A 25,909-nucleotide genomic window follows, 5' to 3' on the forward strand; every position below is an offset into this window, starting at 1 on the left:
CCCTGCACCAGATTTATCCTCGGCTGCATCGAGGAGACTGGCTCTGCGCCAAAGATCTGCAGGACGCATACTTCCATGTCCCTGTTGCCCAGAAGCATTGGAAGTTCCTGCGTGTCCTGGTCGGCACCAACCACTATCAGTATACAGTACTTCCGTTCGGCCTGAAGTCTGCTCCCAGGACTTTTTCAAAGTGCATGGTGGTGGTGGTAGCGCACCTGAGAAAGAACAAGGTGTTTGTTTACCCGTACCTGGACGACTGGCTGATCAAAGCATCCCCGTTTCAGGAGGCGCAGCTACATTGCAACAGGACGGCTGCTCTGTTGAACCAATTGGGTCTGCACATCAACATATCCAAATGTGTCCCGACTCCTGTTCAGTGTCTGCAGTACTTGGGAGCCTCCATCGATACTCTTGAGGCAAGCGTGTGTCCTTCGGAGGAGCGACGCTTATCGATCCTTCGGAAAGCTCAGACTCTCATGTCCGTTCCATCACCAACGGTGAGGATGGTGTCCTCTCTCCTGGGGTCCATGGCCTCTTGTATCGTTCTCACTCCACATTCACACCTCCACATGACGCCGTTGCAGGAATGTCTGGAGGATCGGTGGGACCAGAGACGAGGGAGCTGGGAGGACAGGATCCAACTGTCTCAACACGCTCTTCAATCCCTGAAGTGGTGGTGTTCACCGGAGAATCTCCTAAAAGGGATTCCATTCCACAAGGAGATACCGACCATTGTGATAGATGCGTCTCTCCAGGTCTGGGGAGCGCATTCGGACCACCTTCAGATCCAAGGCGCACGTGGTCTCAGACAGAATCCACGTATGACATCAATTTTCTGGATCTCAGAGCTGCTCATCTGGCGCTGAAAGCCTTCCACCCGTCCTTTCGGACCAATTTCCTGCTTGTACAGACGGACAACACAACAACGATGTATTACCTCAACAAGCAGGGGGGCTCAAGATCGCGCGCACTGTCTCTGGAAGCGCAAGCGATCTGGAAATGGCTGTTGGCCAGGGGACTGACGATAACGGCGACCCATCTGCCAGGTGTGCAGAATGCTCAGGCAGACGCTCTCAGCAGGCTCGTTCAAGAAAACCACGAGTGGGTCTTAAACGACGAGGTGTTAAGAGACATCTTCGCAAGATGGGGCACTCCAGACATCGATCTGTCCGCCACCGCAGAAAACAGCAAATGCCGAGACTTCGCCTCCAGGTTTTACCAACGGGGGACGCTGGGGAATGCACTGTGGATCAACTGGTCGATCAGCTTTACGCTTTTCCACCCATTCCCCTGATCCCAACAGTGTTGATCAAACTTACCCAGTCACGGGCCAGGATGATCCTCATTGCTCCGGAATGGCCTCGGCAGTGGTGGTTCACCGACCTGCTACACCGGTCTCTCCTGCTGCATCTTCGGTTTCCATGTTCAGAGGGCAGATGGTGCATCCCAACCTCTTGTCGTTGAGTTTGGCAGCATGTCTCCTGAACTAGTGCAGTATGGACATTTAAATCTTCCAGAGAGCTGCATGGTGATACTAAGAGGCAAAGAGACAGTCTACGAGGACTTCCTACGCATACAAATGGAAGAGATTCTGCATTTGGTGCACCTCTAAAGATGCTGATCCTACATCCTGCAAGGAGGATGTAATCCTTCCGTACTTGCTGCATTTGGCTCAATCTGGCCTTAATTTTCATTCTATTAAGGTTCACCTCGCAGCTTTAACTGCGTATAGGAAATGCCCTTCACAAACTTCCTTTTTCCAAATCCCTTTCATCAAAGATTTTCTGGAAGGTCGAGGAAGGTGTTTCTTCCCATTAGGCATCCTTCGCCTCCGTGCGAGCTTAATGTGGTGCTGTCTAGATTGATGAAGGAGCCTTTTGAGCCTATTCATAAGGCTTCTTTACAGCATTTATCCTGGAAGGCAGCTTTCCTTGTAGCTATAACATCGTCTCGCAGGGTGCGTGAGATCCAGGCCCTGTGTTGCCAAGAGCCCTATACTGTATTTCATGCATCTAAGGTTGTCATGAGGACTCACCCGAAGTTTCTCCCTAAGGTTATATCTGATTTCCACATCAATCAAACGATCACCGTACCAACGTTTTTTCCACATCCTTCCTCTCCGGCGGAGAGGTCCCTTCATTCACTTGATGTGAGACGAGTATTAAAATTCTACTTAGATAAGACCAAGGAGATTCGTAGATTGGATCAGTTATTTGTTAATTATGGATCGGTCAGGACTGGTCTTGCCACCTCTAAACAGCCCATTTCTAGGTGGATTGTGTCCTGTATCTAATTGTGTTACCAGAAAGCTAACAAGACTCTAGGGAGTAAGCCTAAGGCTCACTCTACCAGGGGCAAAGCGGCTACTACGGCTTTGCTGCGTAATGTTCCCATTGCAGACATCTGTAGGGCTGCCACTTGGAAGTCCGTCCATACCTTTGCTAAGCATTACTGCTTGGACTCTGATGCCAGGCTAGATGCGCAGGTTGGGCAGGCTTCACTGAGGAATTTATTTGCTCAGTAGTGATTCTATAAGTTTCTTCCACCGCTGGGTTTGGATTGTTTGGGATGGGCTTGCCATTCTATTCACAGATTATGACTATACACAGAGATCCCCTACTACAGAAGGAGTAGTTTCTTACCTGTAACTCCAGTTCTGTAGTAGGGGTATCTCTGTTATAGTCATAAGCGACCCATCCTCCTCCCCGGTGGATGAAACGACATCATGAATGCTACAGGCCTGGCTTTATACACCTTCAAAAAGAACTGAAAGTAACTTGCCTTTGGCTGTGCATCATGGGATACCGAGGGTCTCTAGAGGATTCCTTAAAGGCACGGTATCCCTTTTCCAGACACATAATGGCAGCCTATGGGGCTTGTCTGTCCAACCCTTCCTCTCTATCATGACAAAGGAGTTTTGTGAAGGGGAGTTTCTCCTGGTGTGAAACTTAGCAAAATGTTTAAATTTAATTATTATTTGGCTATCTTTTTTGTCACTTCCGGATGAAGTGCTGGCCAGTGTAGCCTTGTTAATGTCAGGCTGCATTATTTGTCTTTGATTTTCTCTTAAGTGTCTATGCAGGACTGCAGAAGAGGACAATTTAAGAGACTATTTCGATTGCTCTTGGGTCCACGCATGGGCGGGACTATTCACAGATTATGACTATAACAGAGATACCCCTACTACAGAACTGAAGTTACAGGTAAGAAACTACTCCTTCAAGTCTATGCCACTGTATTTACAAAGCATTGCATTTCTCTGAAAAAATCCAATAAGTCAGAACAAAGTGCATACACCATTACAATCCAAACAGTATTACGACTGTATATTTACTGCAAAGTATTTATCACTTACCTGTGCCAGGTTTGCTTGGTTCTAGGAAATGAAATAACTAAAATAATATTTTATACAAAAATAATTGGTCTGAAGTTCAATCTGAGTGTGTAAATTCATTTGCTGACTGAGTTTGTACAACAAATGCTTAACACTGTCCTCTGATAAAGCCTTGCTGCTCGACCACACTACCACAAATAGAGAGTAAGGTGCTATCTAACTTGACCTCTGCCTACCTTTGGGGTTCCACTGGACTCTGTGCACATTATACCTCACTTTGATAAAGTATATAGAGAGCGAGCTTCCTACAATCGGTAAAAGACAGTCCTTTACAACGCCGATATCTCTAACTCTAAAAAAAAAATAAAAAAATAAAAAAGCTAGGGCTATTGCATTGGAAATGATTGTTTCAATTTTCTCTTTGTATGTGCCTAATAGTTTTTATAATTAAACACAAATTGCCTCTTGTCAGATACTGCAATGTGGTCACATAAAAATGCCATTTTATGGTTCAGAAAAATTCAGTAAAAAGCAGGCCTGTCAGGTTTTTTAATGGAGGTAACGCTAATTTTATGGATTTTGAGGTGACTTCCTCCATCTAAAGATTGACTTTAAATAATTGATGAAAAGGTGTTCTGGGATCCCCGCAAATGCATGGAAATATTCTATGTTTATGACTTCAGTGGAGGGATATGTGTGATGCAGAAAAAGGAATACAAGTAAGTAACTTTTCCTTGTGTGGCTTTGTTCACATGACTACTTTTTGGTACAATGATTATGAATATAGAGCTTTTATAGCTCCTTTGTCTTTCCAGGGAGAGCACAGAATTGTCCTTCATGGGAGGGCCTGGTTTCTGGAATGGATGGGGGGGGGGGGGGTTGGGTTGATGAAAGGAAGATAGGGCGTGCCTTTTTGACCTTTGAGTTTTTTTTTCCAGTGTAAGGAGTACCCTGTATGCCTACTTGAAACACAGCCGAAATGTGAGGAATGAGAAGGATCACAGTAAGTGACCATGTCCTTGTGTCTTAAACTCCTTCATACAGATGTGTGTGTGTGTAACCAAATAATCCTATAAGCGATTCCGTTCTTTCACAGGCACTGCTGTGTGCTAAAGAGTGGGTTTGGAGTGAGGTGGGTAGGAGTCTGACAACAGAAAATTAGAGCGTGGCCCCAAGCTCAGTGAATTGATCTGTGTTTAAACTGATTTCAACCCCTGTTTGGTGCTTCTCACTCTCTTCTGTCATCTAGTCTGTTAATCTAGAATGCCACAGGAACCGTTGACCTTGTATCATTTTATGCTCCTAGAGGAGGTTATTGGATCAGTGATCTCTCCTTTGAATCCATTTCTCATTCTGTTGCACTGCTTAGACTAGTCTCCTGCCTCCAGTTTCCACTTCTTACTTTCTCCTACATCCCTTGAGCTTGTTGGAATAAGCACTTAGTAGTCCTTCCATATCACCAAGAACTTAACATAGACTATCTCTCAAAGCTTGGGCAAAGTAATAAAGCTCCAGTCCCTCTATGGACTGTCTAGATCGTCCCCACCGCCCCCATAAAGAACTTAAAGCAATGCAACCTTTACCGTAGTTTGTTACTCTGATCTACACTATTCTCATACTCTATCAGAACTCTCTTTTTTTTTTTGATAAGCTTTAAATATAATTTATTTTCATTCGGATGGGCGAAGTTGAAAGTAGTCCTCGGTTGGTGTTTTTTTTCCTAGTAGTCCTTTTCTAGTGTGGTTTTTCCCAGGAGAACGTCAGCATAGCAGGACTTGCGCATGTGCTCTCAGCACACCCCAATCCTGCCCTGGGTGAGGCCTGTGGGTTTACAGCCAAATATCCAGAAAACCCTTGCGATGTCCACAATGATCTGAAATTATTCTTTCCTTGTGTGGCTCTTCCTTGGTCACATTGTTTAGCTGATGCCACATTTGGAATTTTTCAAGCCGAGGGATGTATTTTCTTTAATGCTTTTTGGTATAGTCTCTCTTCTGTCACCTCGTGGTACCTTTGCAGCAGTCTGATTGCTCCTACTGTTATAGCACCCCACTTGGAAGTGCTGCAGGTAGTTTTTACATTTGAGATCAGAGCTGTGCTGATTATAGAGGATCTCCAAAATGGTCATCCAGCCCTTTTCTGAGTAAGTGTGTCGTCTACCCCCTCAATCCCTATAATTGTGTGACTGGCAGTATGATTCTAATGCACCGACGGGCACATTTATGTTTTACCTGTACGCTTATAAAGAGGCTGCCTACTGAGCAATGTTCATAGAAATCAAGTGCTTAGCGGTAATAAACAATTATAATGTATATGGTTAAATGCTATTTAGATTTCTATCCCACTGTAAAGTACTTTGCTTTTTCAAAGTAAAGCACTGCCTGAGTATTGAAATGATTAAGTTTTATTTACCATTTTATATTGAATCTTAGGTTCTAAACCCTCTGCCTCCTTGAATAAGGCTTGCCTTTTATCCTTGCTACCCTGGGCTGGTCAAGTGCCTAAGGTAGTGGCATGAAAGTTTGATTGGAGGGCAGAAGTATTGTAAGCTTGACTAAACAATTGTAACTGCAGAGCATGCTGTGCAGTAGTCCTTGAATGCCAGTGGGCCCCAAGAAAAGGCCTCACACTTGTGAACATGCCACCCTCAAGCAGATAGTGCAGTGTGAAACTCAACCTCATATGCTTTTCTGCTGCTGGTTCTAGAAAATGGGGAATTATGACAAACATATTGGCGCTACTGTCAGCCTCCATGTAGACTGCATTGTGCACTCAATAGGTACGCGTTGGTTATCCTGCGACTTCAGAGGGGTTAACAAAAAGGTATGACCGAGTACCTCCAACAGCCATGTAGGATTGTTGAACTCACTGTGGCAAAAAACACAGGATTTCCATAAAATGTACAAAGGCAGAGTAGCATAGCTTCACGCAGTCTTCATGAGATTTTTGTCTCAACAGTAGTTGACACGGGACTCCGCCTCAAAACTTTGCCCTTAAATAAGACTGTGTATACCTGAATTCTGATGGATACATCTGCCTGTGGATTCCTCACCTTATGAATATCCCCTGCGCCAGCATTTTGCGGAAATGTTTCTTAGCTCTCCACGCCGATGAGGTTGTCACAATGCTGTGGCTCCGCACGCTGTTCCGTTTGACGTTACTGGAGCCATAAGAGGACCACATCGGCGTGATGACGTCAGTCCCCTTTTTTCCGCGCTGTCGACGCGAACGTTTTTTTCTGGGACTCTCCATACTTTATTTCGATTGTATCTTTCTCCCTTTTGACATGTCTGCCCTGAAGAAGTCTGGCTTTAAGCCCTGTAAGGAATGCGGAGGACATATGTCTACTACTGACCCCCATGAAGACTGTCTTTGGTGTTTTTCGTCTGACCACGACGTCGAGGGTTGTTCTTCCTGCAGGAAGATGAACCCGAAGGCTCTGAAGGAGCGGGTGGCCAAGCTGTATATGGCCAAGGCAAGGAAAGAAAAAAGGGGTCAAAAAAGGTCGAAGTTCAAGTCATCTACTTTGCATGACTCCAAGAGAAGGCATAAGAAGAAGAGGAGAAATGCTTCTCGGCGCCGGTCGTCGAAGGTTGTGGAGTCGAGGTCGCCTTCTCAACGATCGACGCAAAATCCTCGCTTATCGGTATTCTTCAGATCCAGATCTCCTCAATAATCGACACTTCTTCGTTTCCAGTCGTCGACTGCGGCCTTCGGGCCTATCCCGGCTCCGGTCTCGGCTGATGGAAAGAACTCCATTTAAGAAGTGCCCTCGATGTGGGTCCAAATTCCCCCACACCGATCTTCATGAGGTGTGCAACCTCTGCCTCTCACCTGAACACGAGGCTCGAGACTGTCCCGCCTGCAAGTCTTTTAGATCGAAAAAGACTATTCGAGATCGAAGAGCCAGACGCAACATGGCGCACTCCTCGACCTCCGCTCCAGTCGACCTCTTCGGGGACGATGTCAAAGCTCCAGGACAGCAGCACACCGAAGAAGACGACCTCGTCAGTGCTTCAGAAGCCGATGACTCGGATGTGGAGGACATCACCCCGGCGCAGAGGGTCGTGAGTACTATACCACCTCCCACACCCGCGCCGACATCCAAAAAGGCTCCGGTCACACCTTCGCGCCTAGGCAAGACCAAAGACACTGCTTCAAACACCCCACCTTCGGGCCCGGTGAAGAAGCCAAACAAGCCTTCCGGCGGCTCGGGCTCATTCCAGCGGTACCGAAAAACACACTTCGGCATCGAAAAACAAATCGGCCTCTACCTCAACACCGAGCTCCGCATCGAGGCCCTCTGGGTCCAAACCAGGCCTTTCGGTGCCGACCAAACCACATAAAGCCATCGGCACCTACACTCCTGCGCCGAAGTCCACCTCGGCGCCAACTAAAAAATCGGAGGTTCCCAAAAAGCACAGCACGGACAAGCATAAAAAGCCATCTGCCCCGAAATCCTCGGCGCCGACGGAACAACCAGTTTCACAAGAACTGTTTACGCCGGATCCCTTACAAAAGACACTTACCAAGGATCCAAAAACTGGACATTTGGTTCTATCTTCTAAAAAGATACACTTGGACAAACCAACTCCGCCTCCATCTCCAAAGAGGAAGGACACTGCTACCTCTCCTTTCAGAATTCCTTCCCCACCCTCTCCCCCTCCGCCCCCTCCACCTTCTCCACCCCCACCTCATCGCTCCCCAACCCCGTCTCCGGACGATAATGAAGGGGACCTATATTATCCAGGGGATGTGCCACAAGACCCCACCCCTACAGGATCCCCAGACCCATGGGATGACTATAATAATCCTGACGTTCCAGATGTCCCACAAGATGACCTTTACCCATCCAGGCCATCTCCACCGGAAGACTCATTAGGTTTCCATCACCTACTTCAGAGGGCGGCACATTACCATGGGGTAGAACTACACACTGACCCAGTAGAGGAGGATTTCCTCCTCGACACCTTTGATACCGCTCATAGGTCTACAGCTATACTACCTATGCTTAAGGGGGTGATAAAACATGCACCAGAGGTTTTTAAAGACCCAGTTAGGGCTAGGGTCATTAACCCACGTGTAGGAAAAAAAGTATAAAGCTGCCCCCACAGACCCTGCTTATATCAAAGGGCCGGCGCCACTGGATTCCCTAGTGGTTTCCACTGCACGGAAGAGGTCAAACTCCCAGGCGTCAGGCGAAGCACCACCTCCTGACAAGGAGTCAAAGCTACTAGACTCGTCGGGAAAGCGCACTGCGTCACAGGCAGCCAATATATGGCGTATCGCCAGCACTCAGGCGCTATTGGCCAGATACGACAGAGCCCATTACGATGAGTTGGAAACCATCATACACCATCTCCCAGAAAAATACAGAAATAGGGTCAATGAATTGATCCAAGAGGGTAAGACCATAACTAATACCTCTATACAATGCGCCTTAGACGCAGCAGACGCAGCAGACACAGCCTCCAGGGCCGTTAACACTAGCGTCCTCCTCCGTTGCCATGCTTGGCTCAGAGTTTCAGGCTTTAAGCCTGAGGTACAGGCCTCCATTCTAAACCATCCCTTTGACCAACAACATCTATTTGGTCTAAAGGTAGATGAGGCCCTAGAGAAAATGAAGAAGGACACAGATACGGCAATCTATGGGAGCCCTGCAGTCACACCCTCCTAGATGCTCCTTTCGCCGCTCTTCCTTTCGGGGTACCGCCAGAGTCTATTCCTCAGATAGCGCCTCCACTTCCTACAAATCCCCTACTCAATCCACGTTCACAAGGGGTTATCAAACGAGGCGGATATAGAGGCAATAACAATCAAGGCAGAGGCAAAACAAATACCGCCTGCTCTGCCACACCACCTACCCAATGACAACCCCCCCCCCCCCCCCCCCCGCTCCCCCCAGACCATTCCACTCCAGTCGGGGGCAGGCTACAAAATTTCCTTCGCTTCTGGGAGTCCATCACCTCAGACAGATGGATAACCCAAATTATTCGTTCAGGGTACTGCCTAGAATTAACATCTACCCCCCCAAACATCCCACCCAGGCAACGCGCAATGTCACAAGATCATTCCACGTTACTAAAACAGGAGGTAATCTCCCTCCTACAAAAACATGCCATAGAACAAGTCCCCGTCAATCAGCAAAATTTAGGGGTCTACTCCCTGTACTTTCTGATACCAAAAAGAGACGAGACTCTACGACCTATTTTAGATCTCAGGCCTCTAAACACTTACATACATTCGGACCATTTTCACATGGTAACCATTCAACAAGTATTCCCGCTCCTCTACCAGAACGACTTTCTCACCACACTGGACTTGAAAGACGCATACTTTCACATTCCGGTACACCATGCTCACAGAAAGTACCTCAGGTTTGTAGTGGACGGGCAACACTACCAGTTCAAGGTGCTCCCATTCGGGGTCACAACAGCACCAAGGGTATTCACCAAGTGCCTAGCAGTAGTGGCGGCACACCTCAGAAGACAGCACATTCACGTCTTCCCATATTTGGACGACTGGCTAATAAAAGCCACGGCCTACAACCAGTGTGTACATCACACCGCCGCTACAATCCAACTACTTCACCAGCTAGGTTTCACGGTGAACCACCAAAAGTCCCAGCTAATACCATCCCACACAAAACAATACCTCGATGCCACCATAGACACCTCAAAAGCCATAGCCTATCCCAATCCTGCCAGGATTACAAGCATCCAGGCTTTACGTCAAAAATTCATACCACAACACTCTCTCCCAGCAAGAGTGTTTATGCAACTAATAGGGATGATGGCATCTTGCATTTTCATAGTGCCTCATGCAAGACTCCAGATGCGTCCACTCCAGGAGTGCCTAGCACGCCAGTGGAACCAGGCCCGGGGCAACTGACAGATCTGGTGTTGGTAGACGGTCGCACCCATCGCTCTCTGCAGTGGTGGAACACCACGAATCTTTCCAAGGTCGACCGTTCCTGGACCCGTTTCCACAAATAATCCTCACAACAGACGCATCGCTCTCCGGCTGGGGAGCTCATTTGTTACACCTCACAGTGCAGGGCACATGGACGCCGCAACAAAAGTTACTCCACATCAACCATCTGGAGTTACTAGCAATCTTTCTAGACCTAAAATCTTTTCAGACGCACATTTTAGGCAAGGCAGCCCTGATTCGCACAGACAACATGACGGCCATGTACTACATTCAAAAACAGGGCAGCACACACTCTCCACAGCTCTCTCAACTAGCACAGAGCATATGGAGATGGGCAATTCCACACAAAATCTTTCTCCTAGCCCAACATGTCCCAGGAGTCCAGAACACCATGGCAGATCTGCTCAGCAGACAGACGCAGCAGATCCACGAGTGGGAACTTCACCCACAGGTTCTTCACCCGTTCTTTCAGACGTGGGGGCATCCACAGATGGACCTCTTCGCCACCCACGAAAACAAATAATGCCCAAGCTTCGCCGCCAGATACCCACACCCATTGTCCAAAGGCAATGCGATATGGATGAACTGGTCAGGCAAATTTGCGTACGCCTTTCCACCTCTCCCACTAATTCCATTAGTGGTGCGAAAGCTACAACAGCATTCCCTCACGCTCATCCTAGTAGCTCCAACATTGGTCAGCCAACCGTGGTACACCAAGCTGCTGGAACTCTCGGTAGTACCACACCAAAAGCTACACCTCTCACCATGCCTCCTAACCCAGAACCATGGAGAGCTCAGACACCCGGACCCAGCTCAGCTCAACCTTGCGATCTGGCTCCTGAGGTCCTAGAATTCGGATACCTTAACCTTTCCCCTGACTGTATGAACGTCATCAGAGAAGCTAGACGTCCTACCACTAGAGCCTGCTACGCTGCTAAGTGGAAAAGATTTGTTGTTTATTGCCATAATAACACAATCAATCCTCTAAACGCATCTATACAGCACGTCATATGCTGCTTGCTCCATCTACAAAGGTGTAACCTAGCATATACATCCATCCGGCTACACCTCGCAGCAATTGCCGCTTACCTACAGAACAGACAGCACCTATCACTTTTCAGAGTGCCTGCCCTTCAAACCTTTGCATAAATGCGAACTGCAATTTCTCACATGGAAAACAGCTTTTCTTGTAGCCATCACTTCCCTTAGAAGGGTCAGTGAGATACAAGCACTTACTATACAAGAACCTTTTCTCCAAATGCACCAGAACAAGGTTGTTCTCCGTACCAACCCAAAATTCCTACCCAAAGTCATTTCCCCCTTTCATCTAAACCAGTTGGTAGAATTACCGGTATTTTTCTCACAGCCCCAAACTGTTGCAGAATGGGCTCTGCACACGTTGGATGTTAAACTGGCATTACTTTACTATATCCAAAGAACACAACCTTTCAGAAAGACCAAACAACTATTTGTCTCTTTCTCTCCACCACACAAAGGCAACCCCATCTCAAAATCAGGGATAGCTAGGTGGATTGTAAAATGCATACAAATTTGCTATCACAAAGCAAAACGAACGCTATCTCTTCCCCCTAAAGCCCACTCTACACGTAAGATAGGGGCTTCTATGGCTTTTCTAGGAAACATTCCATTAGATGATATCTGCAAAGCAGCTACATGGTCAACACCGCACACTTTCACTAAACATTATTGTGTAGATGTGCAAACCAAGCAACAAGCTAGTGTGGTCCAGGCTGTACTAAAAACACTTTCTGATGGATACATCTGCCAGTGGATTCCTCACCTTGTGAATATCCCCTGCGCCAGCATTCCACGGAACTTTTCTTTCCCAGCACTCCACGTCGACGTGGGCGACGTCACAATGCACTGGCTCCGCACGCGACTCCGATCGACGTCACCGGAGCCATAAGAAGCCCACGTCGGCCTGATGACGTCAGTTCCCTTTTTTCCGCGCCTTCGACGCGCAACGGTTTTTTTCCAGTGCTCTTTAGCTACTTTGTAGTTTTGCTGTGTTACTCTGTTAATTCGAGTATGTCTTCGACTAGAAAGTCGGGCTTTAAGATCTGTTAGCGAACCTTGAGCCTGGGTCCATTGGCGTGTTAAGCACTCTTGGAGAGGACCCATCTGGAGTCTTGCATGAGGCACTATGAATATGCAAGAGGCCATCATTCCTATGAGTTGCATGAACACTCGAGCTGGAAGAGTGTTGCGGTTGAAATCTGGTGAGAAGAGCTTGGATGCTCGCTATCCTGGCGGGACTGGGATAGGCGAGTGCTCTTGCGGTGTTTATGGTGGCACCGAGGTATTGTTGCGTGTGGGACGGTTGGAGCTGGGACTTGGCGTGATTTATGGTGAATCCCAGGTTGTGAAGTTGTTGAATAGTGGCACGAGTGCGTTGTACACATTGATTGTACGATTTGGCTTTTATGAGCCAGTTGTCTAGGTATGGGAAGACATGTATGTTTTGTCTTCTTAGATGTGCTGCCACTACTACTAGGCACTTGGTGAACACTCTTGGTGCTGTGGTGACTCTGAATGGGAGCACCTTGAATTGATAGTGCTGACCGTCCACCACGAATCTTAGATATTTTCTGTGAGCGTTGTGAATGGGAATGTGGAAATAGGCGTCCTTGAGGTCTAGAGTAGCAAGGAAGTCGCCCTGGGAAAGCAGAGGGAGGACTTGCTGAAGTGTGATCATGTGGAAATGGTCTGAATGTATGTATATGTTTAGACGTCTGAGGTCTAAAATAGGCCTTAGAGATCAGTCCTTTTTTGGTATGAGAAAATAGAGGGAGTAGACTCCCTTGTTTTGTTGGTGCAGGTGAACTGGTTCTATTGCACTCTTTTGTAGTAGGGAGATTACCTCCTGCTTTAAAAGTGACAGATGTTCTTGTGACATTGGACGGTGTTTGGTTGGGATGTTTGGGGGGGGTAGATGTTAGTTCGAGACAGTAGCCTGATTGAATTATTTGGTGGACACACCTGTCTGAAGTGATGTTTATCCAGGCAGGGAGAAATTGGTGGAGTCTTCCAACGACTGGAGTGGAATAGTCGGGGGGAAGTGGAGGGAAGTCATGGGGTAGGTGTGGAGGCAGAGCGGGAGTGGTTATTTTTGCCTCTGCCTTTGCTGTTATTCCCCCTGTAACCACCCCTTTGGTAACCTCTAGCAAAGATAGATTGTGCAGGAGCTTTGTAAGAGGTGGAGGGGCTATCAGAGTAGCCTCGATGGGTGCTTCTAAAGGATCGTCTGGGAGCTTGCGATTGCAAGGCTCCCATAGATTTGGCGAGGTCTGTATCCTTCTTCATTTTTTCGAGGGATACGTCTACGCTGGGCCCAAATAAGTGTTGCTCATCAAAAGGTTGATTTAGTATAGAACTCTGTACTTCTGGTTTAAAACCGGATATATGTAACCAGGCATGCCTGCGCAAAAGGACACTGGTATTGATTGCCCTTGAGGCGGTGTCTGCTGCATCTAGGGCACAACGAATGGAGGTATTAGTGATGGTTTTATCCTCATGGATTAGCTCACTGGCCCTGTTTTTAGGTCTCGCTAGCGTAGGCTGCGCACATGTGCAGTCTCGCTGGCGAGATTTAATGATATAGGGTATTTACTGTAAGGGGCATTAAGCCCCGCCCCTCTTTTCCATTGGCCGGCGTCACCGTTTATGCTAAACGGTGGCCAGCCATTGGAAAAGAGCTCGTTGTGACTTATTCTGGTTTCTAACCAGTGCTGGAATTGAGAAAAAGCGCTCGCCATGACGTATTTGCTTGGCTTTTTCGGCCGTCCCATTTGGACAGCCTCGCCTGCTTTGCGTTCGTCGCAAAAGGTTTCTTATCTTTATGGGGCCAAACACATGGCCCCATAAAGACAAGAAACCTTTTAGCAGGCGAGGCCGTCCAAGTGGGACGGCAGAAAAAGCCTAGTAAATACGTCATGGCGAGCGCTTGTTCCCAATTCCAGCACTGGTTAAAAGCCAGGCTCAGTGTAAATACACGTGCATCGAGTCCCTTGGAGCTGATCTGTACCTCACAGGAGGGGGGGTGATGGGCTGCCTGCCTCAAAAACTCTTACTCCATAGACACGGAAGAAAGACTGGCAGATAACAGTACCTGGGGCCGTCAGCATGGAAGACAGACTAGCAGGGCCTGCTCGCCCCTCACAGACGTGGCGGTGTTGCGTGTCGTCACTTCCGTGCCCCAGCAGCCCCTCCGCCCTCAGCTCCCGGCGCTGAGGGAGAGAGCGGCGGCCGAGCTCAGCGGAGAACTGGGCTCAATGCATGGAGTGGCGACCCCGCCCCTGGAGGGCAGGGGGGTGTCTGAATAAGGTGAGTAAATGATGCACACCCAGGAGGTGTACGTGCCCCTTTCAGGAGTTGTATTGCACAAGTCATACTGTTCCTCGAAGCCACCACATTCACAGCGCCATTGGCAGCGATTCTGCCCTTTAAACACACGTCCTCATGCCCACCCCCTGATAATCTGGTTCTCTCAATTCATAACTTGCTCCTGCAACGCACCTTTGGGTGACTCCCTCACAATACCTCTATTGCCTTTTGGTGGGTATCCCACTCACTCCACCCCGATATCGCCCAAGAATCAATAGCGGCACACTTGGTATCCCTGTGACATTCACAACAATCCAGAGCCCTTATTAACCACAAAGCAGTCCCCAGAGTGTAAACTGCCATTTCAGGATATCTGAAGCCCCAGTCTTAAAGGAGAGCGCGTCATGTGTACCACCCTCAGGAGTTGTATCTCTCTCCGGCTTTATGATACCTCAGCACTTTAAGTACACTTCCTTTTGAGTACCTAGACTAAAATATAGGAAATACACCACCCATCCATGACCATTATTGATGCTCCAGAATCCACGCCATGTCCTCTTCTGCACCAATATGTATTTAGTGGTAATGTCTATTTTCTCAAGCACCTATTCAATCTAACCAGCACCCTTAAGCCCCTTTTCGGATTTCCAATGCAGGTTTTGTGTTTTTTTTATGCAGTTCCTGCCCCTGTGTTTCTAGCCAACACTTCCAGTGCCCATCTGGAAATACATAAATATTTAGACCAACCCAGCTAAAAGCAGCAATTCTTTGGATTAATCTGCTCCTCCTTAGGGGTTTCCCCCTCGCATCGCCCCTGGTTGCCACGTGTCACCTATATTCAGAAGGAATTATGCGATTCTGACACCGTATTATTTTCCACATTATTATAGATTTCACACCGACACTTAAACCACAAGTTGCTGGATGATTGGTTATTGCTAAAACCGATCAGAGATTTTTAAAAGGAAGTGCGAATGACGTTCAGCCCAGTGCCTGGAAACTTAATAGAGATAACTAAACATTTTAGCTGTAGACCGCTATATCTAGGGAAACACGCTACATATGTGTATTTGTAATTTAACAGTGTGGAAAGAGCGATTCGATCCTCATCATGAAAATGGCGTCTTTAAATATAAATGCCCGTTCATGTTTGTGTCACATGCTGATGTCAAGGCGGCAGTTATTTCAAAACAGAAAGGGATCTGAAACACATTGCATCATTTTTTAATGTCCCTTGTTTTCAATCTTGAAGTTACTCCTAGCATTTCTCTCCATTTTGGGTTAACTGATAAAGGGCCCTGTATTGCTTCCACTCACTAAGTCACTCATCCCCTTGGTTTACATGTTAAAACAATCTATTGTTTTTTTTGCGGGGAGCATTATATTTATGCCAATAAAAAGTTAAGTAGCAGCATTCTAAATACATTTACATCCCATATACATTATTTGATAATCTTCAGTATAAAAACTTGTATATATATATATTTTTTTAAAAGATTTGCTTTCCATCAGTCTTATAAAAACTTTCCAGTCTTTTTGTTACATTTCTAGTCATATACACCTTAAGAGTTGCTCACGGACCTTGATGAGTCCTTTATCTGTGTACAGGCTGTACCACGTGCACAACAGAAACTCCTATTAAACTACACCCATCTTTGGACTCCACTCATCTTTGGACTCTTGTCATATCGTACATTAGCTGCTCTTAAAATGTGTGCGACTATTAATGTAACAAGAGGATTGGAAAATGTTTAAGAATACATGGAAAGCAAATCTCCTAAAATGAAATAGTTTTTGTATCAAAGAATTTATCTGTGGATGGAAGTTTGAGAATTCTGCTACTTCTCCTTTTGTTGACATGAATATGTAGCGCCCCAGAAAAATACAATATAACACCTTCTAGCATGCTGTACAAATAATAAATATGTAGCATATAAGAGAAGGCAGATCTGTTGCTTAGTGGAAACCAGTGCTCTTATAGGTTCTGTAAGTAAACTAACCCCAGAAGCACAGAGAAATGCAAATTATAACTAGGTGTGCAGCATAAAAGGCAGACTTTATGTAAAAGTGTTGCAGTTGCAATGGAGCCCTTAGCTTCTCATGTGCAGTAACATCATGCCCATTGTGGGCTTGCATTCACACCCAGCCGGATATTGGTTTCAAGGTACGCTGATGACGTCACTTTGTCCGTAACCCTCAAACTAATCAAATTTTTCATGCAGGAGATAATGCAAGCAAAGCTTCCAAAGCACGTGTCCAAAAACTTGTCGAAGTCTATTATATTCCGGCTTGCAGACGCCACTCAGGTCTTTGGTTCAGAGCTTCCCCTAGTGTGGGCAGTAGATCTAGGTAAATATTTGGGAATATAGCTCGGTCGTGATCTACATGCTCTCTGGCATTAAAATGACTGCCCGTTGATGAACTGGTTGGAGGATAAGGTGGACACATGATGAGGCTTCCGCTGTCCCTAATTGGCCAAATCCCCTTAGCTAAAATAGTGATCCTCCCTAAATTTCTATACCTTTTCATTAACATTCCCATGCCACTGACGGCTCACTTTCGCAGGCGCCTTTGCTGCCTCTTTGTATCATTGGTCTGGGCAGGGAGACAGCCTAGGGTGGCATATGAGGTTTTGAATCTTCCTTTTGAGCAGTGTGGGTTCTGTGCCCCTGGCATGTATTTATACTGCTTTTGCGCGCAGGCCCAGTTCGCACATTTCTGCCTGCATTCTGCACAATTATCACGTTGCCCCCTGCCCGTTACAGGCTGCCTTGTATCGCCCTCTTAAACGTCCACATACTCGGGTACAACTGTGGCTTACACAGTCTGGCCCTGCGACAGGTTGCACCAGCAGGCAGTAGTTAATATCATTTGTATGCTCCATCAGCGTCCCTTATTTACCATCTCCTGCTTCCAGTAGCGGAGGACGTGGGCACCTACAGTCTCCTTCAATGGCTGCAGCTGATGACCTTTGGGGATGTTTATCCGGAGGATATGTTCATTCCCCTGCGTACGGCATATGATGATCCTATGTCCACACCCCTAGATATCCACACCCCTAGATATCCTCACCATCAGCTGCAGGCATCTCTGCGCATCACACATGACACCTTCTCAGCGGCCCCTCCGACTTTCTGCGTGCTGGAAGGCAGGGTTGGATTGGGATTAAAAATAGGCACAGGCATGCTTTAAAAAAAATAAAATAAAAAAAAGTGGCCCAAATTTGCATATTGCCTTTCTGCAAAACACTGCTTTGGCGACAGCTTATTTAAAAAAAAAAAAAAAAAAGGAGTGGGGGGAGTTTAAGAAGATGGTGAAACACACCTGAAAACAAGTGAGGCCACTTCCGCTCAGGCCCCTGCCCCCGCTCAGTATGCACACCTTAATTGACCGGCCCAGCGAGAGAAAGGGAGTGACTCCTCTGCCTGTTGATAAAATGGTAATGGATGCCCATCTACCTCCAGAAAGGCCACTCAGGCACCCACTGGGCCGCTGGCGGTATCCAAGCAATGCAAAAACCACGCAAATCCCCCCCCCCCCCCCCCCCCCTCCCCCCGGCTGCGCAAAAAAGTAGCCCACAGCTGGAATTCAGATACTAGCCCCTCGGTGCATTGCCAGAGTGCCCGCCTGACCAATCCAATGCTACTGGAAGGGATACCAATCCATTGTCCCATCAGCTCTTTACATGCTTATACACTACAATGCAGGAAACTGCACGGATTCGTAAACCTCTTGCACAGGATGCTCGAGTGTCGGACTTGGTAGCCCCTATCAGTGAAGAATAGCTGTACTGCTGATTTCAGTCCCAGGCCCTATCCCCAAATTATGGGCTTCATCTTATTCATTTTAAATACCAGCACAGCTTGTACCGTACCCTGATGCAATTACATGGAATGGGATTACTTGAGGACCCGAATTGTTGGCAGTGCACTGTTCCTACCGAAATGGGAGTGCTCTAGAAATGCTTGCTTATGGAATGATGTTTTTAATACCATTAGGCAGATTACATTTTGTGAGCTCCAGCGGTCCCTGCTGGTTGCACTGCTTGGCTATGTTAAGGGTGCACCCTCGGCTATGCACAAATCTTATTGTTATGCTGTTGCTATTGGCTAAGCGTAGGGTGGCTATTCATTCGTGCCAACGGCCGGCGCCTCATTTGCCCTCCCTCCCACGCCCTCCGGAATGAGCTGATCAACTTCTTCTGGCTTATACGGTGAGGAAGGGGAAGTGTCATGTTATTGGAACACTAGTGGTTCACATACTGCTGTATAGCCACTTGGCAGGCTTGAGGCTAAGCTCTTCTTACATATTGATTTAAACTGTGCACATATGTGTGTTTTTCTCTGGTTAAAGGCTGAGTGAAACTGTTATGTTTCATTGAGTTGTAATCATCTTGGAGGTTTACCTTGGCTGCTCTATTGTTGGTTTGTATTTTCTGTTAATGTAATAAAATGCACAAAAAAAGTATTCTATGCCCCAGGGGAGGGGGAAAAGACATGTTGGAAAGCCTTAACCAAAAAGCCAGAATACAAGCAAGAAAATACGTTACCTATAGAACTGTAGTTATCCCGTATTGGTATCTTTCATAGATTCATATTTTTGAATCATTCCCCGTCATCGAAGTAGGAGTCCCACTGTATCATAGTAAAACAGTATGTAGAACTATCATAGGGTATAATGGCAATAGGCCATCAGTGTAATATCCTATGTCCTTTTAAAAACAAGCATTTGCAATGCAATAGGTCTCGCTTTTACGCGGCTTTCAGCATTACAATAAAAATGCCTTTTATTTATGTTTTAAAAACAAAAACAAAAATAAAAGGCATTATTATTTGCTATGTCAATAGCTCAAACTCACGTAAATGCGAGACCTATTGCATTGCAAATGCAATAGGTCTCGCCTTTGATTAAGTTAAAGCCATTTGCTTTGCTAATGGTTTTGTATAGCAAAGCAAATGGCTTTAACTTAATGAAAAGCGAGACCTATTGCATTTTTAATGCTTGTTGAATTTGTCAGGGAGGTGCTGCATTATGGACTCAAGTTCGTCATAATGTGCCCTGTCATATCTGGCTAGGAGCGCTTGGGTGTTAGCAATGCGCCAAATATTTGCGGCCTGTGATGCTGTGCGTTTGCCAGAGGTGTCTAGGAGTTTGGATTCCTTGTCTGGTGGTGGTGTGTCACCTGACGTTTGGGAATTTGCCTTCTTTCTGGCGTTAGAGACTACCAGTGAGTCTAGTGGTGCGGGCCCTTAATGTATATTGGGTCAGTAGGGGTAGCTTTGTATTTCTTCTCTACTCTTGGGTTGATGACCCGAGCCCTGACTAGGTCTTTAAAGCTCTGTTGCCTGCTTAATGACCCTTTTAAGCATGCGCAGTGTTGAGGTGGGCCTTTGTGTGGTGTCAAAGGTATCCATAAGAAAATCCTCCTCTACTGGTTCTGTGTGCAGGGCCACCCCGTGGTATTGGGCAGCTCTTTGAAGGAGTTGGTTGAATCCGATATTGTCCTCTGGGGGGGGGGTAGGATCTGGTCGAAACAGTTCATCTGTGGGAGACAGATCCGTCGGTGACGAGGGCTTCGGTGGCCTAAATATTTTGGGCGTCGCCTTGGTAGCGGTTTTAGTCTTGGAACCGTGCATTTTACAAGTGTCTTTTGGAGTTGGAGCAGGGTGCTGTTTTTTCGGGTTCGAGGCATGTGGGCTGCTGAATTCATATCTGTGCATAGATCGCCGCCTAGTGTTGGGTCCGGATGTTTGCACGTTGTTGTCCTGGAAGAGTCTTCGAAGTATCCTTGGATAGGTGACTCCTCCCATGGACTACAGTGCGCATGGGCATCCTCTCCATCCTCAGATTGTTTTTTTCCGCCATTGGGTTCGGATGTGCTATCTTAGCTCAAGTTAGGAAAAACTTTTGTCGAGGCCACAAGGCCTTTAGTTCGCGTCGGTACTGTTTATCGATCGGGTTTCGATACTTTTTGTTAGTTTACTAACTTTCAGCACCGACTTTGTTCGCATTTGCCTGTCCATCGACTCTACTTCGACGATGGAATCCAGGACGCCATTCAAAAGGTGTCCGGTATGCAATGCGAAGTACCCACACATCGACGTCCATCCGGTGTGCAACAAATGCCTTTCGCCGGACCACGACGAATCGACATGTATGGCCTGTGCCCGGTTCCGTTCAAAGAAGACTCTGCGGAATCGTCGAGCGGCGAGGCTCGAAGCGCAGCACGCGGCACCGGCCCCAGCTGACATCTTCGACGAGGCTGACGACGTCGAAGAAGTAGAAGTCTTACCCTCCAGTCCCGTTTCCGAACACGAACACGAACCCGGATCGGACGAGGCCGACGAGTCACTCTTCCACAGAGGTGAAGACGACACCGAGGTAGGAGACGACGAGGAGGCCTTAGGAGCCGAAGAGAGTAGCTCCGATGATGAACAAGGCCTACCTGTTCAGACCGAAATTTCACCAGCGCCACAGACTATGGCTCCGGTCGAGGGATCGCCTTCGGGCCTTACCCGAGACCTATCACGCAGTCCTTCGGCCCCGCCCTCGGGCCCGGCCTCGGACGTTCAGCGGCAGCCATTACCGCTTAAGCCAGCTGGTTTCCCTTCCACGAAACCGAAACCGAAAGCTGCTCAGGTTCCTACGAAACCGAAACTGAAAGTGGCGCTAGTCGGATCGAGGCCTTCAACACCTTCGACGCCAGCGCACCGGGTCGGCACCGACCGCACCAAGAGAGACTTCGGTGCCGAACTCGAGACGGGCGACATGGGAGTCGACAAACGGAAGAAGGTCATCGGCGCCGACAAACCTGCCCGGTTACCGGCGTCGACGCCACCGACACCGAGGGCCGTCCCGCCTGCTACGCCTCGCAGCACTCCCTCGACGACACCAAAACCTCACGTGTCGAAGACGTCGACGGTGATCTCCGCACCTCGACTCGATGCGCCACGGGCGCAGAAGATATCTGCAGCCGCCTCGACGACTCTGGCGGGGGCCACGACCTCTAAGGCGCCCCGAGTACGGCCTGGCGCGATGCCAGGCTGCAGATCCAAGGACGCCCTCCAGGACCCGTCGGGTTCCGGTTCGGCTCCGGCGGTTTCGTCGGTGCCGACCAGCATTACCTTCGGCTTGCCTCCACCCACAATCCCGAAGGCGTTTCAACTCAGGACACAGGTCACCAAAACTGCGGTTACACCTGTCGAGCCGTCTCCGTCACACGTCATCGACGCCGACACTGGCAGGATGATTCTCCACGGCCGAAGGATAACTTCGGAACCGCCATTGGAGCCTTTCAGGATCCCGCTAAAGAGGAAGCTGCCTGTGGACTCAGAACCTCTCCTGTATGAACCCTTCTATTCACCCTACCAGGATCCACACCGGGCCTCCCCCACACGCTCCGACACGGATGCATTGGGGGACTACTTGGATGAACAAGTCCCCTACCATGTGGACACGGACCCTGATGACCAGCAGGACCCTGACCAAACTTGGGGCGACCCTGCAGACCCCAGTGCACCTCTTGATGCACAGGACACACAACTATATGGGCCAAAAACATCACCCACAGAGGATACTGCGGCGTTCAACGCTCTGATTGAACGTGCGGCAAACAACCATGATGTACAGCTTCACTCTGATATCATCGAAGATGACTTTCTAATGGACACCTTTGCATCCTCAGAAAGACATGTAAAGACTCTGCCAATGTTGAAGGGGGTCCTCAAGCCAGCCACTGACATTTTCAAGGAACCCACCAGGGCACGAGTGATAAACCCCAGGATCGATAAAAAATACAGATCAGCACCTGGGGATCCTACTTACATCAGAGGCCAATTACCACTCGACTCCATCGTTGTGGCGAATGCCCGCAAGAGGGCACACTCGCAGACAACGGGTGACGCTCCTCCCCCGGACAAAGAGTCCAAGGTGCTAGAGACCTCCGGCAAGCGAGTTGCCGCACAAGCTGCAAACATATGGCGCATAGCTAACACTCAAGCGCTCCTCGCTCGCTACGATAGAGCGCACTATGACACACTGGAGCAACTTCTTCAGCACCTCCCTGACCCCTACAAAGAAGGTGCAGAAATCCTTATCAGAGAGGGACAGCTACTCACAAATGCTGCCATTAAATGTGCACTAGACGCTGCAGACACGGCTGCCAGGGCCATCAACACTAGCGTCATCCTACGACGTCACGCCTGGCTACGTATCTCAGGATTCAAGCCTGAGGTACAAAACAATATACTTAATCAGCCCGTCAACCCCGACTTTTTGTTCGGACCTGAGGTTGACACCACCCTCGAGAAGATAAAAAAGGACACGGACACTGCAAAGTCCATGGGCGCCCTACAAACTCAGTCCTTTCGGAGCGGCTCCTTTCGTCGCCCCGGAAACAAGGGGGCAGGTAGAGGACAGGGGTCACAACAAACATATAACAAGGGTAATACGCAGACCACCTACGATAAGAACACCCGAGGTGGCTATCGTGGCTCCAGTACCAAGGGCAGAGGACGTGGCTACGGCAACACCAGGTCCTCCCCCAAGAACAAGCAGTGACGCCCTCTCCCTTCCTCCCGACCACATAACACCTGTCGGGGGAAGGCTACAACGGTTCCTGTCCACGTGGAACTCCATCACCACGGACAGGTGGGTCAAAGATATTATAAAACACGGTTACTGTCTGGAGTTAACTTCCACTCCACCCACAATACCACCAAGAAACCGTCCTATGTCCTCAGAGCACTTAACGCTCTTACAGCAAGAGGTAGAAAGTATGCTTCTAAAAGGCGCTATCGAGCTCGTACCCATCCACGAGCAGGGCACGGGGGTTTACTCCCTCTACTTCTTAATTCCAAAAAAGGACGGGTCGCTCAGGCCTATATTAGACCTGAGACCCCTGAACCAGTACATTCTTTCAGAGCACTTTCACATGCTCACTCTACAGCAAGTCCTTCCGCTTCTCAAGCAGGGAGACTTCCTAGCATCACTGGACCTCAAGGATGCGTACTTCCACATACCCATCCACCCCTCACACAAAAAATACCTCAGGTTTACTGTTCAGGGGCAGCACTATCAGTTCAAAGTCCTTCCCTTCGGCGTGACAACAGCGCCCAGGGTTTTCACGAAGTGCCTAGCTACGGTGGCAGCACACTTACGGAGGCAGCATATACACGTCTACCCCTACCTAGACGACTGGCTCGTTCAAGCGAAGTCGGCCCAGCAATGTGCAAGCCATATGTCCCGCACCATTCACCTTCTTCACAGTCTGGGATTCTCACTAAATTACCCAAAGTCCCATCTCCAGCCCGCACACGTACAACAGTACCTGGGCGCGACTATAGACACTCTGGCGGCCTCAGCTCAGCCAAGTTTAGTGAGGATCAACAGCATACAACTGCTGATCTCCAAGTTCAAACACAATCACTCGCTTCCAGCGCGAGTGTTTATGCAGTTGATAGGCATGATGGCCTCCTGCATCTTCATAGTCCCGCACGCGAGATTACATATGCGCCCACTTCAGGAGTGCCTAGCACGTCAGTGGAATCAGGCTCAAGGACAGTTGAAAGACCTAGTGTTGGTGAGCGGTCGGGCATACAACTCTCTGCATTGGTGGAATCCACAAAACCTTTGCAAGGGGCGACCGTTCCAAGAGCCTGTTCCACAAATAGTACTGACAGCGGACGCGTCTCTCCAGGGATGGGGAGCTCATGTACTACACTACACAGTGCAGGGACTATGGACGACACAACAGAAGAAGATGCACATCAACCTTCTGGAACTGATGGCAATCTTCCTGGCCATGAAGGCTTTCAAAGTACATCTGTGCAACAAGGTCGTGTTGATCCGGACGGACAACATGACCGCAATGTACTACATACAGAAACAGGGAGGGACACACTCTCCACAGTTGTCTCATCTGGCTCAGAGCATGTGGAAGTGGGCCATTCAGAGGAACATGTTCCTCATGGCAGAACACCTCCCCGGCAAGGACAACCAGATGGCGGATCTGCTCAGCAGACACAGCCACCAGATGCACGAGTGGGAGTTACACCCATCAGTACTCCAACCGTACTTCCAGCAGTGGGGTCACCCAGAGATAGACCTATTCGCGACAAGCGAAAACGCAAAATGCCAAAGCTTCGCCGCCAGATTCCCACATCCGCAGTCGCAGGGCAATGCGATATGGATGAACTGGTCCGGCAGATTTGCGTACGCTTTTCCCCCAGCACCGTTGATACCGCTGGTGGCTCGCAAACTCCGACAACACTCCCTGACACTCGTCCTAGTTGCTCCCACGTGGGCACGCCAGCCGTGGTACACCACCTTCCTCGAACTTTCCGTGGTACCGCATCAAAGGCTGCGGATCAAACCCGCGCATTTGACGCAGAACCATGGAGAGGTTCAGCACCCAGATCCGCAACAGCTGAACCTGGCGATCTGGCTCCTGAAGTCCTAGAGTTTGGCTATCTCAATCTGCCACCTGACTGCATGGACATCATCAAGGAGGCCAGGAGACCCACTACAAGAGCTTGCTATGCAGCCAAATGGAAAAGGTTCGTCATTTATTGCGGTAATAATGACATTAACCCGCTGGACGCATCCATCCACGACATCATATGTTACCTCTTACACCTATACCGATGCAATCTGGCGTACACCTCTATACGTGTCCATTTGACCGCAATATCAGCCTATCTGCAAACCAGGCAGCACCTCTCTCTATTCAGAGTGCCTGCCATCAAAGCATTCTTGGAAGGACTCAAACGAGTCATTCCACCTAGTCACCCACCGGCTCCAATGTGGAACCTCAACTTGGTCCTCACACGCCTGATGGGTCCACCCTTTGAACCTCTACACTCATGCGAGATTCAATTCCTTACCTGGAAAGTAGCCTTCCTGGTAGCGATCACTTCCCTAAGAAGAGTTAGTGAACTCCAGGCACTAACCGTTCAAGAGCCATTTATTCAGGTTCACGCCAACAGGGTCGTACTACGTACCAACCCCAAATTCATGCCCAAAGTAATATCGCAGTTCCACATGAACCAGACTATTGAACTGCCCGTTTTCTTCCAAAACCCACAAACTGTTGCAGAGCGGGCATTACATACACTAGATGTACGGAGGGCCCTCATGTACTACATCGACAGGACTAAACCCTTCAGGAAGACAAAACAACTATTCGTTGCCTTTGCCCCACACCACAAAGGTAACGCCATCTCCAAAGCAGGGATAGCCAGATGGATAGTTAAGTGTATTCAAATCTGTTATCAAAAGGCAAAACGCACATTAACTATT

The 25,909-nt window shown here is 48.3% G+C and overlaps 1 protein-coding gene across 1 annotated transcript in view; it reads left to right on the forward strand.

Moving 5' to 3' along the window:
• NXF1 (nuclear RNA export factor 1) overlaps window positions 1–25,909 on the forward strand; it is a 391,991-nt gene that overhangs the window by 286,057 nt on the left and 80,025 nt on the right. The window contains exon 15 of the mRNA XM_085625971.1: window positions 4,273–4,337. Within this exon, the coding sequence (XP_085482097.1) occupies window positions 4,273–4,337 (65 nt within the window). The remainder of the gene's footprint in view (window positions 1–4,272; window positions 4,338–25,909) is intronic.

Source organism: Triturus cristatus, chromosome 9 (genome assembly GCF_964204655.1).
Source record: "Triturus cristatus chromosome 9, aTriCri1.1, whole genome shotgun sequence".
In the NCBI taxonomy this organism is placed as follows: Eukaryota; Metazoa; Chordata; class Amphibia; order Caudata; family Salamandridae; genus Triturus; species Triturus cristatus.